The 19,409-nt window shown below is 56.8% G+C and overlaps 1 protein-coding gene across 1 annotated transcript in view; it reads right to left on the reverse strand.

The window, feature by feature from the left end:
- The window catches only part of SPTBN4 (spectrin beta, non-erythrocytic 4), a 124,632-nt gene that overhangs the window by 48,886 nt on the left and 56,337 nt on the right, over window positions 1-19,409 (reverse strand). The window contains exons 13-18 of the mRNA XM_075536271.1: window positions 17,623-17,773; window positions 12,791-13,697; window positions 10,473-10,610; window positions 7,579-8,329; window positions 5,811-6,013; window positions 706-796 (exon numbers count right to left, since the gene is read on the reverse strand). Coding sequence (XP_075392386.1) covers window positions 706-796; window positions 5,811-6,013; window positions 7,579-8,329; window positions 10,473-10,610; window positions 12,791-13,697; window positions 17,623-17,773 — 2,241 coding nt within the window. The remainder of the gene's footprint in view (window positions 1-705; window positions 797-5,810; window positions 6,014-7,578; window positions 8,330-10,472; window positions 10,611-12,790; window positions 13,698-17,622; window positions 17,774-19,409) is intronic.

Here is a 19,409-nt window from a genome sequence, read left to right on the forward strand (position 1 = left end):
AGCATCTTCAATGGAGGTGGGGGCAAGGGCCCAGTTCCAGAATCTTCTTTGGTTGGGGGCACAGCAGCTCATCCCCAGCAGCGGGGTGGGAAGAGGGTGGTCCTGTATCTTAACAACTTTGGAGCGGACCAACTCGGAGTTAGAGCACTGTTTCCTGGGCCCGTCTAATCGGATCCTCCCTTACATGGCCAGAGTCCAAACCCGTTTCTGATGGAATGCAGAGGAGGGGTGGCCTCCTGTCTGCTCTAGAACGGGGTATTCTGAACCACCTCTGATTTATTTCGATCCCTAGACATCTTTAGAGGGACAAAGGTCCCGCTCTGGACCCTCTCCGGGGCTCTGGTCCATCCCCATCTGGCCCAGCCCTCCCCACCCCTCCCTAGTCAGGGACCAGCTCAAATCTCCAGAGGGAAAGGTAAGACCCGCGTGCGTCCCCGCGGGACCCTAGGCGCGCGCACGCGCCGTTGCCAGGGGCACCGGAGGAGGCCCCCTCCCGCCCCCCCCCCCCGCGCCCGCGTGGGTGGGGGAGCACTGCGGAGCATGCGCGCTGACGCGAGGCTTAGCGCGCCTCCTGGCGACGCAGAGTCAGCAGCGCTCCGCGACCCACTTAGACGGGGCGCCCCAGCCCCCACTGGGCATCTGACTGGGAGTTCTTCCCCACCCAGGCCAAAGGGCGTCACTACCCCAGGACAGCTGAAGTCCTACCTCGTGACAGTCTCGGAGGAAGTGCTGCAGCTCCAGTTGGTCGTGTAGTTTCTGCATCCAGTGCTGAGCCCGGAGTTGGTTTTCTTGGCTCCTGGGGATAGAGAGAGAGGTGCTGGGCGGAGGCCTTTGCCTGGGGCCCCTGGCAGTGCCCAGCGAGGGCCTTGGGCTGGGCAGAGATAGGAGAGCTTGGAACACCCGCAATAGAGAAGAGGGGTGGAGGTCAAGGGTGGGAGTAGCGGGGAGAGGCAGTCTGAGAGGGTCTGACCCGGAGGGACAGACCTAGTTGGGCCAAAGAATGAGGCAGGGGGGAGAGATAAGACAGACTCAGAGGGACACAGGACCAGGGACAGAGAGAGGGCCTTAAAGGGAGCCACAGACACAGAGAGGGAGAGACAGGCAGACACAGGCCTAGAGGGAAATAGATGGACAGATCTTAGAGCTGCGTACACAGACACAGGCTGGTCCAGAGACAAAGCGATAAACAGGAAATCACAGAGATCGAACGACAGATAGAGCCAGTGGGCTAGAAAAAGACACCAAGAGGGAGAGAGTGGAAGGAAGGGGCCGCAACAAAGCAAGACAGAAGGAATCGGTGGGAGGGGGTGCAGACAGAGAAAAGAAAATACAGGGGACAGCCCAGGGGACAGCCCAGGCAGAGAAGTGAGCAAGACCTAGCCCATATAAGATACAACGTGACAGATGGCCAAGGTGGGGGATGCAACAGTATTGGAGAGAGGGAAGAGGCCCCAGGGTGTGGGGAGGGATGGGATGAGAGTAACAGCAGGGGGGCAGGGGGGAGCTTGGGTGGGCAGGGAGTCAGGCCCTGGGCCAGCGGGGAACAGGCCGGAATGGACCCAGACCCTCCCCCTGATCTGCAGAACCAATGGAATCAAAGCCACAGGCAGCTAGTCCCCTGCCCACAGTGTGAGCAAAGTGCCCAGAAGGCCAGAGGTGGCGGTGGGGGTGTCTCAGAAGAAAGAGCTGGTGAGACCCTGTCCTGCCAGGACACCTTCTGAGACAGTCCAGGATCGCCACAGCTCTCCTGGCTCCCCCATCCCAGCCCTCCTCCCTCTCACACATTCTGACCACCGCCCTGGTCTGCACCACTCCCACCTCAGGGCTGGGCACAGGATGTCCCCTCTGCCCCAAGGCTGGTCCCCCATAGAGAGCCCCTCACTTAAATGCCACCTTTTCAGTGAGGCCCCGCCAGGCCGCTCTCCATTTCTTTTTAGGACTCCTTGCTGTCTAGCCCCCTCTCTATCTGGCTTATCTTGGCTGGAGGGGTCCTGGTAGTGTGCTAATCTAGTAGCCGCAAGGTCAGAAGTTTGAAACCACCAGCTTCTCTGCAGGGGGGGCGAGGAAGAGGAGGCTTTCTACTCCAGAAAGAGTTCCAGTCTTTGGAAACCCACAGGGGCGGATCTACCCTGTCCTCCAGGGTCGCTATGAGTCGGCATCCACTCAATGGCAGCGACTTTGGTTTTGAACTCTTAACTATGATGTCATTCCAGAAGGGTAGCCAGTCCTGTCTGTGTTGTTCCCAGCTGGATCCCTGATGCCTAGCAAAAGCAGCCTAGCTCATCGTAGATGCTTGGTGCATATTTGTAACATGAATGGATGAATGAGGGGAGTGAGTCAATGAGTGCTATAGAGGCCAAGAGAAAGAGAAACGAAAGAAACAAAACTGTCTGAAAAACAGATGGGAGCAAGAAAAAGAGACAGAAATCATTGAGAGAGACAGAGAGTGTGTGTAGAGAGAGGGGGCTAACCAAATTAAACTCCCTGCCATTGAGTCCATGTTAACTCACAGCGACCCTGTAGGACAGGGATGACCTGCCCCTGTGGATTTCCGAGACTGTCACTCCTTATTGGAGCAGAAAGCCTTGTCTTTCTCTCCAAGAATGAGTCTTGGTGTTTGGCTGTTAACTGCAAGGTCAACAGTTCGATACCACCAGCTTCTCCATGGGAGAAAGACAGGACAAGGCTTTGTACCCCCATAACGAGTTACAGCCTCAGAAACCCACAGGGGAAGTTCTACTCTGTCCTACGGGGTGGCCGTGAGGCAGGATGGGCTCGTGGACAGTGAACTGGATTTTTTGTTTTGTTTCCTCCTCTGGAGAGGCTGGTAGATTTGAACTGCTGTGTAGTTAGCTAGCAGCCCAACTCGGAAACCACTAGGCCACCTAGGACTCTTCGAGAGAGGGAGGTACCACAAAAGCAAACTCGCCACCATCAAGTTGATGCCGACTACAGGACAGAGCAGAGCTGCCCCTGTGGGTTTCTGAGACTGTAACTGTTTGCTGGAGCGGAATGCCCGGTCATTCTCTGGAGGAGGGAACTGCTGACCCGGCTAGATCACAGCCAATGTATAACCATTACACTGCTGGGAGAGAGACGGGGATAGAGGGAGAGAAAAACACACACAGAGAAAGCAGCAAACAGGAACTTGGAGACAGACACACACACACACACACACACACACACACAGCCAGACAAAGGCCAAGAGAGAGAGGGTGGAGGGTAGAGAAGGGTCAGAGGCGAGCAGAGAGAGTATATTGACTCCCTCTGCCCCACGGAGGCCAGGAGGTGCCGGGAAATGCTTGGGACAGAGAAATGCATCCCAGCCCCCTTGTCCCGCCTCGGAGGAGGATTCAGGCACTTTCCGCAGGGGCAGGAAATAGACAAGATCCAAATCAAGGCAGGGCCACTTCCTGACCCTGACCTTGAAAGCCCCAACCCCTCTGGCCAGGTTCCAGGCCAGGTGAGGCACAGAGGGCAAGTGAGGTCCCCATATCTCACAGAAGGAGGGCAGCTGCTGGGATTGGGCCCTGGGTCTGTCTGGCCCCAGGGAGTCAGACCCTAGTTTTGGGAGTCAGACCCACTACCAATGGTAGGCGTGGAATGGGACCCCTGGTGGCTCAGTGTTTAAGCACTGGGCTGCCAGCCAACAGGTGAGCAGTTCAAAGCCACCAGTGGCTCTTCTGGAGGAAGACATGTCCGTCCCTTCCATGATGATTTACAGCCTTGGAAAGCCTCCAGGGCAGTCCTAGACTGTCCCAGTGGCCAGGCGTCCTCAGTGGTTGGTGACGATGGGTTTTGGGCCTGGCTGTGGGTAGCTCTCCCCCGAGTGGTGGATGCTGTTATTACACCCTTAGGGTGAAAAAAACGTGTCAAAATAGTGGGGGCAAAGCAAACAGTGAAGCCCTTATTATTCAAAAGGTCAGCCGTTCCAATCTGTCCCGAGATGAATCCCAATGGACCTGAGACTTAACACAGGGATCAGATCTGTCGAAACCCCTGATGTGTCTTCACATCACCTAGCAGATGTCTGGGGCTCCCTCCTCTCAGCCCCGCCCCTGTGCCTACAGCTCCCCAGCCCCAGCCTGTACCCTCTGGGTTCTCCGTCTGCCCTGGTCACTGCTGTGTCCCCAGCACCGACCCACACGGGCTCCGCACATGTTTCAAGGAGCGAGGGATAAATGAACAGACAATGAAAGGAGCACTTAATAAATGGCTGTGGAAGGAAAGTGAATCATGGTATGAACAGGCCCCTCCTTACTCTTGAGTACCTATCAGCAGGTACGAGACGAAGCTACATCCAGGCTGGCGCTGGAGGTACTAGGTGTGGAGTGTGCATGCTCAGAATCAGGATATATATATACACACACACACACCATATGCGTTTCCTCCAGCCAAACCCCGAGAAAAGAATCCCTGAGCTGAGGGACGGGGTACCCCATAAACATGGTCAGCACATCCACAAAACAGGGGCGCTGGTTGTCCAAATCAAAGAGCTGCAGAGGCTGCGACACCAGGCAGAGCCTGGGGAAGGGACCTGGCATGGCATGCCAGGAAATTGACACCAGCTCCAGGGTGTGACAAGGTGTCTGCTGTCACTCAAGCCCCCACAGGGTCACCAGGACAGCCGGTTGCAAGGCTGTGGAAGCTGCCGGGCCACTGTAGCTTCAGCACCTTCACTGAACCCCGCGTCCTCTGGGAACCCCCTGGGAAACGGAAGCGCCTGGCCTGGGTGGATTTCTTAGGAAGATAACCTTCTTTCTGATAAACAGGTCGTGGTGGACAGCTGAATGCCACTCTTGCTGCAGGGGCAGTGGCACCCGGTCCTGCAGGGTTGCTATGAGTCGGCTTGGACTGGATGGCAGTTAGTAAGTACTGAGAGGTTATGGGCAAGAGTGAGACGGGGAGGTCCATTTTGAAAGTCCCCTGGTGGCGCCATGGGTGAAGCGCCAGGCTGCTAACTGAAAAGTCAGCCGCTGGAACGCAGCAGCCCCTCCTGGGAAGAAATGTGAGCAGTTGGCTATATAGATGGGCTTCCCAAGAAACCCTGTGGGGTAGGGGCAGTTCCACTCTGTCCTGGGGGGTCCCGGGGTGTCGGAATCGACTCCACCGCAGTGGGCTTGCTGTTTGCGGGTCCTGTTTAGGAGAACTCCCTTGTCCAGCACAGCCAGCTAAGAATAGGTGAGCGGCCACCACGGATCACAGGGGCTGGGGCTGCTGCTGGTGGAGGGGCCAGATCAGCCGGGACCATTCCAGAGAAGAGCGAGCTGGGTCCCCGCGAGGGACAGACACAAGGACAGCAGCAGAACCACGGGAAGGAATCCTAGCCAACAGCCTGGGATGCGGCACCAGAAATATCCGTGCTGACTCCGCCACGGGGCAGCCGGAGAGACAGATGGCGACTGGGGAAGCAGGAGAGAGCCACAGCGAGGCACACTCGTGACGTCACCCACCCTGCGCTCTCTGCAGGGGAACTAGGGGTGTGTTGGGAGTGGGGCGGAGACAAAAGTTGTGCCTCACCTTTAGGGGCGGGGTCCTGGGGAGGGGCCAGAGCAGGGGGTGCAGGCTGCCGCTCTGTCCTCCCAGGTAAAGCGCAGGGCAAGGGGCTTGGCACGGTCCAGTCCTCTGATCCTTCTGAATTTACAACGATGCTACTCTTTCACCGAAAAACCTATTCGATCTAGAACTATCTACAACGGAGCCTGGAGGAAATGCAGACCCGGTGGCCCGGGGGACTCCCGGGGGGGCTCCCGGCCCCGCCCCCGGCGCCGCGACCCCGCCCCCTGCGCCGCGGGGTCCGGGGGGCCTACTTCTCCAGCAGCCGCACCACGGCCTCCTGGGCCTGCTCTCCGTAGGCGTTGCCCTGCCGCAGCAGGCCCTCGGCAGCCTGCACCGCCACCTGCATCTTTTGCTGGTTCAGCTCCATGGTGGTGAGAAAATCCCGGTGTCTTTTCAGCGCCTCTTCCACCGCCTCCACGGTGCCCGGGAGCTCGGGGCCCGACATCGCCACCTCCTGGAAAGGGCCAGTAGGGCACGGGTCAGTGGCTCTCCGCTGGGGACCGGGAAGGGACTGCCCGCCCGGCTTGCCACCACTCTTGGCCCCCTTGGTCGCTTGCACTGGACAGGCCAGGCGCGAGCCCACCACAGGGCCTTTGCCCGGCCGGTCCCTCTCCTCCTAGTAGCCCTCCCCGTCCTTCATGTCACCTTTCACAAGTTCACATGTCACCTTCTCAGAGAGACCTTTTCTCATCGTCTTGCCCGAACCTCTCAACCCACCCCTGCCACCTTCCTTCAGCCTGCTTCAGAATGCTCCGCAGCGTATTTCTGACTCATTCTGACTGCCATCGGGCCAATACCCACTCACAGCAACGCTATAAGGGCAGGGTAGAACACCAGGGAGAAAGCCCTGTCTTTCTCAGGCTGAGCGGCCAGTGGTTTCGAACTGCCAGCCTTGCTGATTGCAGCCCAACGTGGAAACCACTACCTCACCAGGGCTCCCTGCCCCTCAATATTAGATATACATTTATTCTTTCTCCCCTCCCCCCCCACCACATACACATTAGACTGGCAGTCACAAGAGGGGGGGGGGTTTCCAGTGGTCTGGTGCCCTGCCATGTGCCCAGGCCCAGCATAGAGTCTGCCAATGGAGGAACTGAGTCACCCCAAACCCACTGCTATCAAGTTGATTCCGACTCACAGCGAGCCTGGAGTACAGAGTAGAACTGGCCCTGTTGATTTCCAAGACTGTCCAACAGGAAGGGAGCAGACAGCCTCATCTTTCTCCCTGGGAGCAGCTGGTGGGTTCAAACTGCCGGCCTTGTGAATTCCTTCCCCAAACAAACACTCTCCAAAACTGGATCGCTGGTTCCCACCGAGCCATTACAGTTGGTCTCTCAGGTCAAACCATGCCACCCCCTCCCCAGACAGAAAACAGTTTTCAGATGTCATGTCCCACGGCCACCTCACACACTATCACCCACCGACTCCTCACCTCTGGGTCGCTGCCATCAGGTTAGGTTCAGCGACCCACCCCAAGACCTTCTGGGAATCTTATCATGGATTAACTGCATATTCATTACTCTGGGCACGCCACAAACCCAACCAGCCATGCCGGTAAGGGTTAAACGCCGTACTTGGGAGGAAGCTTTCAAAGGCTTCCATCCCACCTGAGACACCATCCGGGAGCAAGACGCAGCTTTCTATTGGCTTCCATGGAGCCAGTCTCAGAATCGTACAGGGCCAGTTCTACCCTGTCTTATGGGATCACCATGAATCAGGATGGGCTAGGGATGGTGGTGAGTTTGAGAGCCCATCATCCGCACACTCTCTTCACACACCGGCCGCACACTCACCCCAAGAGCCCCATAAACGCTGGAACCCATCCCAGAATCCAGCTCAGCTCCCACCCATTTCAGTTCAGCCCCAAACTCAAGTGTTCTCGCAGACTCCCACCCCTTCACCCACACCGATGCATTTCTCCGTCCCCAGTCCCCAATACGTCTTCACCCATCCGCTTCCTGCGGCCCCCCACCCCCACCCCAGCCTCCCAAGAACCTGAGCAGGCCGGCTGGCGGGCACCTGGTTGCGAAGCACGGCGAGCGCCTGGCGCAGGTCACGCAGGAAGAGCTGATAGACGTGCGCCTGGACTAGCGCCTCCCGGCGCGCCTCCCACAGGCCCAGCAGCTTGTGCCAGCCGAGTTCGAGATGCGGCAGCCACTCGTCCAGCGCCAGACCCGGGCCTAGCTCGGCGCCGTCCCCCGCCAGCAGCGCCTCGCTGGCCGCCACGATGCGCGCGTAGTCCTCCTCGCGCTGGCCCACCTCCTCCTTGAGCGCCGCATGGCGCGCCAGCAACGCGTCCGCCTCTTCCAGGCTGCCCGGCAGGGGCCCTTCGTCGCCTCCCGCCGCCTCCTGGGCGCGCACCAGCCAGTCCAGGAAAGCGTCCAGGTCGTGCAGGAAACGCTGCAAGCGCCCGGCCGCCGCCACTGCCTCGCCGCAGGCCTGCGCCGCGCTCGCCAGTGCGCCCCAATCGGTGCCCAGCTCTTCGGCGCCCTGGCGCAGCCGCGCCCCCTGCGAGGGGAAGCGCGCGGCCAGGAGGGCCGCCTCCTCCAGGAGAGCCTCCTGGCGAGGCTCGAGCGCTTGCAGAGCCGCCTCCAGGCCGCTGAGGCGCCACTGCAGGGCTCCACTCGCGCGGGGCGCGCTGTCCACGGCCCGTCGCTTCTCCCGCACCTGCGAGCGCACCTCGGCCACCTCCAGCACGTGATTCTCCACCAGCAGCACGGCGCTCATCTCCTCTTTGCGCTGTTCTACCAGCTCCACGATTCGGTTCCACCTACGCCAAGGGAAGGAGGGGGCCTAGACGAGGGCTAACCCAAAGCCTGGCCACCTGGGCACCGAGTGATCCTGGAAAGTCACTTTAGTTCACCAAGTCCCGATTTCTAGACTGTAAAATGGAACTAGAATCTGGCCCATGTGTGCAGAGCAGCGGTTCTTAAAGTTGTAATCCATGTCAAGCCCAGGGACTCATAGTGAGTCTGTAAGGGCAGGGTAGAATTTGCCCCTGTGGGTTTCCCAGACTGTGCAACTTTATTGGAGCCGAACACCTCATCTTTCACACTTGGCGTGACTGGTAGTTTTGAACCGCTGATCTTGAGATTAGCAGCCCAACTCCTAACCACTGGGCCACCAGGAGTTCCCAGTAGCACTAAAGCATCATCTGCCTTTGGCTGATTCTCTCCCAGGAGGATGGCTAGTTACCCAGCAATGATGCCACAGAAGCGCCTCTGGGAGGCCAGCTGCCTTCTCTCAGGCCAGACAATGAAGTGCTTTGCAAACATGCAAAACAATGCCACTCTTCAACCTACCGCTGTTGGTTGGGAAGATATTTTCACTTAAAAAAAAAAAGTGAGGTTGTAATAGATGTATTGTGAGAAAGACCAGACTCTCTCCCTCTGGGAAGAGTTTTAGAAATTCCTATGGGCAGTTCTACTTGCCCCATAGGGTCGCCATGAGTCGGCATCAACTCTGGGAGTGAATTTGGGAGTTTCCGTAGGTTTGCTAGTGTTTGTTTGTTTGTTTTTAGTGATTTAGAAATCTTTGTCATCTGAGTTCTGGTGGAGTAGCTGTTGAGGGATCTCCATGCAAAACTAACAGCTTGTCGAGGTCTCTCGTTTTTGAAAAGCATCAGAAGCTGCTTTGAACATCGGACACCACGGTGGGTCCAGCAACTCCTGATGAGGCAACAACCATGAGCAGAGGGCAGGGGATGTGGAGGCACGAAGGCCAGCCTGTTTTATTTCACATGAAATGAATGGGGGGGGGGGAAAACGAGGGATGGCTTGTGCCATGGGAGGGTGGCAGTCCTTCACTGGGCCCCAGCGCTCCTCCTTAGGCAATGCGTGTGGTCAAGGTGAACTCTGGTAGTTCTTCATTGTTCGACCTTTGACCTTCTCTGAACCTTACATTTCCCTACCAGTAAAATGGGCCCAATCATAGCACCTAACTCATTTATTGAGGACACCTGGCAACATAGTGGATACGCATTGGGCTGCTAACTGCAAGCTCAGCAGTTCGAAACCACCAACCACCTCGTGGGGGAAAGAGGAGGCTGTCTGCTTCCATCAAGCATGACAGATGTGGAATCCCCCCATGGGCAGTTCCACTCTGCCCATAGGGTCGCTGTGAGTTGGAATAGACTTCATGGCTAAGGGGAGGGTGCAGAGGCTTGGAAGTTGCAGGTATTAGAAACTTAGAGCCCCGCACAGTCCTGGGAGTAAGGCAAACTCGGTTCCAGTCTAGGTTCCAGCTCCTGCTTTGCTGTGTGTCTTCATTTCCCTGGGCCCCAGTTCCTAACCCACTGGGTTTCTGGGAAGAACTGAATTAAAATATGTAAGGCTGAGCCCCAGTCTTGGATCTTGGATTCAGGCAGAGCCGCGTTTGATGCCTACTGACTAGTTTGAGGACTCCGGGATCTGGATTTCATCTCTCAGGGGGTGGGGGGTGGGGATGGGGGATGTCTTCATTTGTGAACCCTACCCACACTGTGGTGGGGGGCACCAGCTGGCAGTATTCCAGGACTGCTGGCAGTGGGTGGGTGGGTAAAGCGTGAGTTACCATTCTTAGTGAGTTTCCTGGGGAAACTGAGCTATTGGGAGATGACATCAGGCAAGTCTTTGTTAAAGTCTTTGGGGGATAGTAGAGACTCAACAGCTTCTGAGTACACCAGCGAAGAGCCCATTGAACAGTGTTGTAGCCTCACTTTATTACCTCATCGCCAGGACTAGCTTTGACCCCCACCCCCAAGATCTGGTTGGTTTACTGGCTGACTGCTATCATCTCAGGGGTCTGAGACTGCCTCTCTCTGGGTTCCACTGCTGAGTGACTGAAAAAGGAAGGCAATGACTGGGGGAGGGAATGATGGAGAAGTGGTGTCAGATACCAGGAAGGACTTCCTGCCCGCCCCAGGCCCCACCTACCTGCTATTGAGGTGATCCTGGCAGGAACGGACCTCATCAGAACTGGGGTGGCCTCCTTCCACCAGCTTCTGGACCGTGTGGTTCACGTCCAGGACACGGCCCATCAGACTGTTCATCTCCTGGTCCAGGCTCTCGAAGCTGCAGCAGGAAGTTGGAGATGCTCAGAGACCTGGACCCTGGGGACCGGCCCACTTCCTTGGCTTCTAGAAAACTGCATGCTGGTTCTCTTCCAAACTTTCTAACTTCACCCTCTCGGGGTCCTCTTGTCTATCTGCCTCCTAACGTTCATTTCTGGGGAGCTCTTTCCTGGGGGTCCCCTCGACCCCTCCCTTGACTGTCTCAGCCATCACCCCCAACCTTGATACTCAGTCTGTGCCCTCATGGCTCCCCAAGATCTCAGTCTCCAGACTCAACCTTTCTCTCTCTGACCCTATCTCCAACAGCAAGCACATTCTTTGTCTGGTTCCTCCAGGCCCCTCACGCCTACCGTAACTCAAGTTGGTCTCAGCACCTGGGTCTCCATCCCAGCAACAGCCTGGGCCTGGGCCTCCATGTGGACAGTCCCACCTCACTCTGTCAGCCACCCCCGGGGCCACTCACTGGACCTCCTCTGTCTTTCTCCCTTCTGCCTAGAGCCCTGCCCTGGTCCAGCCAGCCCTCCCACCTGGAACCCCACCCAGCTGCCCCTCGGGCCTCCCAGTCACCATTCTCACACCCTCCAAGCCCCATAGGGAGGGAATTTCTAACGTGACCATAATCCTGCCTGGCTTGTAAAATTGATAACCTCCAGAGGATGAAGGATACAACATGCCCTGTGCTTCCAGAAATGCCCAGCAGACACGCTGGGACCAAGCAGGCCCTCCCTCAGCAGCCGGGGACTGCAGGGAGGATGGCGGAGATGGTCAGAAAGAGAGGTGGAGGCCATCCCCTAGCCACTCAGTGAGCAGCTCCTTACTACGTTGAAGAGCCCTGATGGTGTTACCAGTCAGGCTGCTAATCGCAAGGTCAGAAGTTCGAAACCACCAGCCGCTCTTTGCGAGAAAAGTGAGGTGGTCTACTCCCTTGTAAGATACCCAGAGGGGCACTTCTACCCGGTCCTGTAGGATTGCCATGAGTCAGAATCAGCTGGATGATGGTGAAATTGGTTGGTTACTAAGATGGCCACAGAAGCAAATGAGTCCAATTGGCCCTTCTCATTCAGGGGTTCCCCAACCCTGGAGTCAACCCCGGAGGTGGAAACTATTTGAGAGAAGAAAGTAAGAGAGGAATCAAGTGGCCGGAGCAACTCCAGAGATGACATGGGTTGCGAAGACCTCTTTGGGGAGCCTTTTTGACTCCACCTCGTGATGGGTATTTCGACGAATCTACCAACCAAGCCCAACCACTGCCATCGCGCCGATTCTGAGTCAGAGCCGCCTATACAGGGCTGCCGGAGATGTCAATCTTGGCGGGAGCAAACCGCCTCATCTTCCCCTCATCAAGGGGCTGGTGGGTTTGAACTGCCTACCTGGAGGGTAAGCAGTGTACAATTTAATGTAGACTGGAGGCTGTGCGGAGCCCCAGTGGCGTGCTGGGTTACGCTGGGCTGCTAACCGAAAGGGCAGCAGTGTCAAAGCACCAGGTGCGCCGTGGGAGAAAGATGAGGCTTTCTTTCTTTCTTTTTCCTTTTTGAAAGATGAGGCTTTCTGTGCTCATAAAGTGTTACAGTCTCAGGAACCCACAGGGCTGTTATACTCTGTCCTCGGGTCTCTCTGAGTCAGAATCCACTTTTTGGCAGTGAGTTCAGTTATTTTAGTCTGGGGTGGGAGTGGGGTCCTGAGACCAATCCCCAGCGAGCACCCAACAGCAGGAGACTGTCAATCATTTTTACTCTCTAAGGAGGTGTGACTCATGAGGCCCACGTGCTCACTCAAGGAACATCTACTCTGCGATCATGTTTGCTCAGGGGCATTGGGAGGCCATGGAGAGGGGGCGGAGCGTCATAAAGGAGCTAATGTGTCAAACGTGTCAGGTGAACACTCCCAGGATGCTCTCTGTAGTCCTAGGCGGTGTGTGAAGTGCCTACACTTACCAACTCATTCATTCATTGTGGAGTTGGGACTAATACACCCATTCTCCAGCTGGGCAGACTGAGGTTCAGAGAGGTAAGGCCAGCGCTTTGTGGAATGTCCCCAAACTGGGGACGGATGAAGCAGGGAGACTGGAACCTCTGACGGCAAGTGAGGAACACGGGACTGCTGAACCCGCGAAGGCGAGACTGGGCTGCGCGAGGGAGGGGGATCCCGTTCCCCGCCGCACAGGAGCGCGAGCGCGCTCACCGGTGCTGCACCACTTCCACGTCGTCCAGGGAGTCGGGCACGCGCATGGCCAGCAGCCACTGTTCCTTCTCGCCGATCCACAGCTCGCAGGCGTGCACCTCGCCGAACATGCGGTAGACGGCCAGCGCGTCGCGCAGCCACTGGCGTCGCAGCGCCGCCACTTCGGTCACCTCGGCGAACAACTGCTCGGCCTCCACCACTCGCACCTGCAGCGCCATCACCTGCGGCCCGGCGCCACTGGCGCCCCCCAGGGTGGCCAGCTGGCGCCGCAGGCCGCCCACGGGCCCTCGGTGCGCCTCCACCTCCCCGGTGAGCGCGCGGTGCTGGCGCGCCAGGCGGCGGCTGGACGCTTCGTCGTGGCCGAAGTCGCCGGCAACCGCCAAGCGGTAGGCGTCGCGCAGCCAATCCAGGAGCCCGTCGAGGTCGGCGCCGAACTGGTGCAGCGCGCGCGCCTCCTGCAGCCGCCGCTCCCGCCGCGCCGCCGCCTCCTCCAGGCGCTGCCAGCGCCGCCGCGCGCTCCCCGCGCGCTCCGCCAGGCCGGCCAGCTGTACCATCTCCGCGCCCGGGCCCGCGGCGCCGCCGGCCGCCGCCAGCTCCTCGCCGCTGCGCAGCGCCTGCTGCAGCAGCGCCCGCCGCCCGCCCAGCTCGCCCTGCAGGATCTTGTGCTGCGCCAGCAGGCGGGCCGTGCTCGCCAGGTCGTGCGCCGCGCCCGCCGCCGCCTCCAGCAGCCGCTCCTTGTCGCGCGCCCAGCTCTCGGCCTCCTCCAGCTCCTGCAGCAGCGCCCACAGGCGCCGCGACGCCTCCAGCTCGGCGCGCCGCCGCGCCGCCTGCTCCTGCAGCTCGGCCAGACAGCCGTGGACGTGGTTCACGCGGTTGCAGATGACCTGAGGGTCGCAGGGCTGGTAGCCTGGGACAGAAGAAGGGGCAGATCGGAAGGGTCGCCAGGGCGGGTAGGGAGGGGGCGTTGCCCAAGAAATGGGGAAGGGGTGCAAGCTACCCCATCCGGCCTTAGCACCAGTTCACCCCTTTCCCGAGGCTACCCCTCTGCCTGCGCCCCCCACTTCCCGCTTCCATCCCTGGCCTGTGCTTCGCTGCCCTTAGGATTCCCACCGCTTCAACCACCTGAGGCCTTGGCTGTCCCTCCCACCCCAGATTTAAAAGGGCAGGAAGTCCATTCACAGCATGCGATGCCCAGCCAAACCAGACGTCACTGACTCATCCCCCAAACCGCCCGGCACACGGCGCCCCTAACACCTTCCAGAGAGGAGCCCCAGGGCATAGTGGGTGACAGTTGGACCACATCTGTAGTTCAAAAGCAGCTCCGCTGGACAAGGGTGAGTCTTTCTACTCCCATAAAGATCCACCATCTCAGAACCCCCCCCCCCCCCCCGGGCCAGTTCTAGCCTGTCCTAGAAGGCGGCTAGGAGCGGGAATCCACTGGATGGCAGCGAGCTTGGGCTTGGAGGATGTGCGTGGGTTATATTTTAGATAAGGGACTTAGCGTACTGATATTGGAGTAGAGGTGGAGGGTCCTGGTGGTGTAATGGGCTCCTAACTCCAAGGTCAGCAGTTCGAAATCACGAGCTGCTTCAGGTGAAGAAAGATGAGGCTATCTCAGCTATTAAAGAGTGACCGTCTCAGAAACCCACAGGGGCAGTTCTGCTCCGTCCGAGAAGGTCGTCAAAAGTCAGAATCAAATCAACAGGCAGTGCTGTTTTTGAGAATACTTTCCTGAGGTGTCCCATCCTTCTCCACGATTGGGCACTCCCACAGCGCAAAGAGCCAATAAGAACCTGTCTTTGAGCTGGTAGGAGAGGAGCCAGTTAGGATGCAGTGTAGCAACGATGAAACACACAACTTTCCTCTAGATCTTTAATGCTTCCTCCCCCACCCCAACTATCATGATCCCAATTCTGCCTTACAAATCTGGCTGGACCAGAGGATGTACACTGGTACAGATAGCAACTGGAAACACAGGGAATCCAGGACGGATGGTTCCCTTCAGGACCAGTGGTCAGAGTGGCAATACCCAGAGGGTGGAGGGAAGGTGAGGGAGAAAGGGGGAACCGATTACAAGGATCTATATATAACCCTCTCCCTGAGGCACGGACAACAGAAAAGTGGGTAAAGGGAGACGTCAGACAGTGTAAGACATGACACAATAATAGTAATGTATAAATTATCAAGGGCTCAGGAGGGAGGGAGTGGGGAATGAGGAGCTGATACCAAGGGCTCAAGTAGAAAGCAAATGTTTTGAGAATGATGATGGCAACAAATGTACAAATGTGCTTGACACAATGGATGGATGGATTGTGATGAGTTGTATGAGCCCCCAATTGAATGATTTTTAATAAAAAGAAGAAGAAGAACCTATCTTTGAGGGAAAAAAAGAACCTATCTTTGTTTGGCTACCGGAAGCTCCCGCCATCCTTTGCCTGGAGGGCTCTTATGGGTGGACTTGTAGGGAACAAAGGAAACCAGACTCACAGCCACTGAGTCGATGCCGACTCATAGGGACCCTGTAGGACAACACAGAATTGCTCCTGTGAGTTTCTGAGACTGTAACTCTTCCCAAAACGCAAAGGAGAACATCCACTGCCATCGAGGCAATGCCGACTGCAGACTCATATCGACCCCATAGGACCGAGCAGAGCCACCCCCATGAGTTTCCAAGACAGTACTTGTTAATGGGGGTAGCAAGCCCTGCCTCCTCCTGCAGAGGTGCTGTGGGTTCCAAACCACTGACCTTGCAGTTAGCTGCCCACGGTTGAACCGCTCCACCACAGGGCACACCCCCTCCAAACACAGGGATGAAGAAGAGGAGGGCCTGAAGAACCTCGACAAGATGGACGGACACAGTGACTCTAATCGCGGCCACGGCCAGGAAGATGGTGAGGATGGCACAGGAACGGGCAGTGTCTCGCCCCCTGATGCCTGGACATTGGACTTTCTAGTCTCTCAAATGGTGAGGCAATAGAGCTCTGCTTTCCGCCTCCCATTTGTGGACCTGTGTGGAGACCGCGCCCTGAAAGGGGGCTCCGTTAGCGGAGCCTATCAGCATCCGTGCCCTCGGCTTCTGAGAATGGTGGGCCGATTTGCCACTCTTAGCCTGGAGTGGGCATGTCATCAGGATGTGGCCGGTGATACCTCTGGGGCGACCACGACTGGCTGGAGTACCGGGGATGGACACCCGAGTGGCTTTCCTTGGTTGGACCGTGCGTCAGAATGAGTGGGAGTGGTGTGGTCAAAGTGATGGGTGCTAATCTCAAGTTCAGCAGTTTGAACCTGGGGGAAAGATGTGGTGGTCAGCTTCTGTGAGAATTTCAGCTTTCGGGGCCCTCCTGGGACAGTTCTCTGCCTCATGGGCCTCTAGAACCCTCGCAGACCGCACTACTCTGTCCTACAGGGTCCCTAGGGCCCAGAATCAACTCAGTGGTACTAGGTTTTGTCAGGAGTGGGAGGGGGGCTCTGTCTCCCAGTGGGTCTACTAAGCTGCAGGGACATGAGCTCAAAGCCTCACTGCCATCAAGTCTCTTAGTGACCCCACAGGACAGGGGGGAGCTGCCCCTGCGGGTTCCAGGGACTGCGACTCTCCCAGGGACAGAAAACCTCCTCTTGCTCCTGCGGAGGAGCTGGACGTTTCGTATTGCTGATCTTGCAGCTTGAAGCCCAGGGTAGTGGGTTCACAACCCACTAAGCCACCAGGCTCCTGGGGGTGGGGTGGAGGTGGTAATTACATAATCTGGTGTCAATTTGAGGATCCAGAGTGAAGGGGTGGAGTCTAGCCTGCCAATCATTGTATAGCCAATGAGGCCTCTGTGTGGGCCTGACCTTCCCCTGAGGATTCTGGGAACTCCTCGATTCCTCCTTGGAGGCAGGAGACACACACACACACTCTCTCTCTCTCTCTGCTCACTTCCTGGGAGCCTTTGCAGCTGACAAGAGATATGGAACAAAAAAAAAAAAAGCCAGAGGCAGGAGTGGGGGAGACAAGGAAAAAAAAAAAGGACACATGGAACCAAGCTAGTGCCCTGAGCTGGCCCAGCCCCGTGGAGACCCCTGCCAGTCCTGAGATGCTTAGTGGAGTCACAAGACTTCCCATGCACTGGCCTGTGAGTTGGCATCATTGCATGTGTTTCGTGAGTCTGAAGAAGACTTTATAGATTGGGATCGGACATATGGGCTAATATCAGACTTATGGACTTGATCTGGACTGGGCTGGGATGTTTTCTCAATATTCAATCGCTCTTTTATATAAAGCTCTTTCTTATACACATATGAGTGTCTATGAATTTGTTTCTCTAGTCCATCCAGACTAACACAGTGTGTACACAGAAGAGCTGATGGTCTGCCCCAGGTGTACACCACTATGGGAGGGCTGCCCAGTAGTGGCCCCCACAAGACCCAGGATGGAGAGAGTTAATAGCACCCCTGAACCACCTCTGGATCCAGCTGTGCCTGACTTCAAATCTACCCTCTGGACTTTTTAGTGACATAAGCCACTTGGGTTTGGCTCGTTGTTGGCTGCTGCTCGGGCTCTGGCCATGCACCACCTCACACTGGCTGGTGTGTGTGTCTGTGAGTGCGCATGTATTTACCATGCAGGCTGAGAAGGCTTCCCACCCAGCAATGGCTCCATGACTGTGAGGTGTGGCTGCAAAGTCAACACACAAGGAAGCCTCAGGTCTAACCTCCCCTCAAAGTGCGCGCACACACACCCCATTCCTGACCGATCGTGATACTGGTTTCTCCTTGGATGCTTCCAAGGCAGGGAGCTCACTCCTCTCTTCCATCCCTGACCTTGGCCATCTGCTCGCCAGCCCCAGACTCACCCTGCGGCTGGGAGAAGCGCAGGGCAGCAGCGTTGAGTGTTTGCACGCGCTCGCTCTGGGCTGAGATGTCCCCCTCCAGCAGCCCGTGCTTCTGCAGCAGGTCCTCTGCCTCCACCAGGTGCTGCCCACACTCCCGGGACAGCAGCTGAGCCTGGGAGACACAGGATGCCCTTAGGCCTGGCAGCTCCCTGCCTGGCAGATGGACCACCCTCTGCTCACTTGTTCTACCCTACAATCCCCTACCCCTGTTAACAGGCTCTCCCCGCACACATCCCTCAATATTTCCAACTCTGTCTCCACGTTCCTGGGCTCGGTGTCAATCTCTGTGCACCCATCTCTTTCTTATATATCTCTCTCCATCTTTCTCTGTCTCTGTCCCTGGTGGGTTGCTCCCCTAATGGAGCCCCTCTTCTTCCATGTCTTTCCCAGGACACTTGTAGATTTCCATGGCTAACTTCATCCCTTCCTCTGTACCTTTCCCTCCTCTCTTTCTGTGACAGGTAGGTTTATTGTGCCAACTTGGCCAATAGGAACATGTGGGATTAATAAGGTCACGGTGGGATTGGAGGGCAGAGATACATTACTCAGCAAGGCCTGCCCCTCTCTTGCTCTCTGGTTATTGGACCAGTCTGTGGATGCTTCAACTAGTTCTCTGCCTCAATTTGTGAACTACACTACCTGTGGGACAGCCAACCCGTGGATCGTGTCACTAGAGCTTGAGGTTCCTTTGAGAGCTGCTTCTCCATGCTGTTGGTGTGCACATCACTTGAGCTTGAGGCTGGTGGATCCTGTCTTGCATTGCTTGAGGTAGTTAATCCCATCCAAGCCTACTTCACTAAGCTCCTGAGCTGCTGACTGTTGGTGACCCACCCTGCTGTTTGCTGCCTGTGGCCAGACTGCCTGTATTGCCCAAGGGAAGACTCAGCTGTCTGCTTCCTTGACCTTGGACCCAGCAGCCTTTGTGGATTGAAGGACTTCCAGTATATTAACTGTTGGACAGAAGTGAGTTGAATTGAGCCTTCTGGACAGCTGTGTGGACTAATTAGCTAATATATTTCTTCATGCTGTATAAATATATAAGTGTCCTGGTTTTTTCTCTCTAGAGAATCCTGTCCAACACACTTTCTCTGTCCCTCAAACTGTCGTCATCTTCCTCTGGTTTAATCGCTCCACCTTGGTCTGTCTCTAGTCTCTCTCTGTCCCTTTCTCTCTCTCTGTTGCAGGTAGGTCTGGTGTCAGCTCTCGCCTGTGGAGGGGTGGAGTCCAACCTGTCCATCAGGTCACAGCCTGATAACGCCTCCTGGGGGGCATGACCTTTTTATAAAAGAGACACAGAGGACCCCCGCCTCATTCTCTTTGCCTTCCTGCTTGCTGGAGCTCTGTTCCTGTCCCAGGGGTGGTCCCATGTTGGCCATCCAACCCTGAGAGCTGTTGGCACCCTGCCATGTTTTCTTTTGGATCCACTCGGCCCTGAACCCACCAGCCTGTGATCTCCCTGATTCCCACTTCCCCTTTCGGCGTCATCAGCCTGCAGCTGCGGGAGCCTGCAGAGGGCTCCGCTGGCATTAGATGCAGGATGGCAGCTGGCCTGGCTGGGAGGCCTTCTCCATGTAAGATTCTTTCTTGAGATGAAGTCTTCCTTGTACAACTATTGGTGTCGCCTCTTTTGTTTCTCTCGACCTGGGGTCCCCAAACTTTTGAGGCAAAAGAGCCAATCCTGTCCCTCGCGGCATTTAAAAAATGATTCGGGAGCCACAAATATGGTTTATAAAGGAAACCACTGGTAT

This window comes from Tenrec ecaudatus, chromosome 18, assembly GCF_050624435.1.
Source record: "Tenrec ecaudatus isolate mTenEca1 chromosome 18, mTenEca1.hap1, whole genome shotgun sequence".
Taxonomy (NCBI): domain Eukaryota; kingdom Metazoa; phylum Chordata; class Mammalia; order Afrosoricida; family Tenrecidae; genus Tenrec; species Tenrec ecaudatus.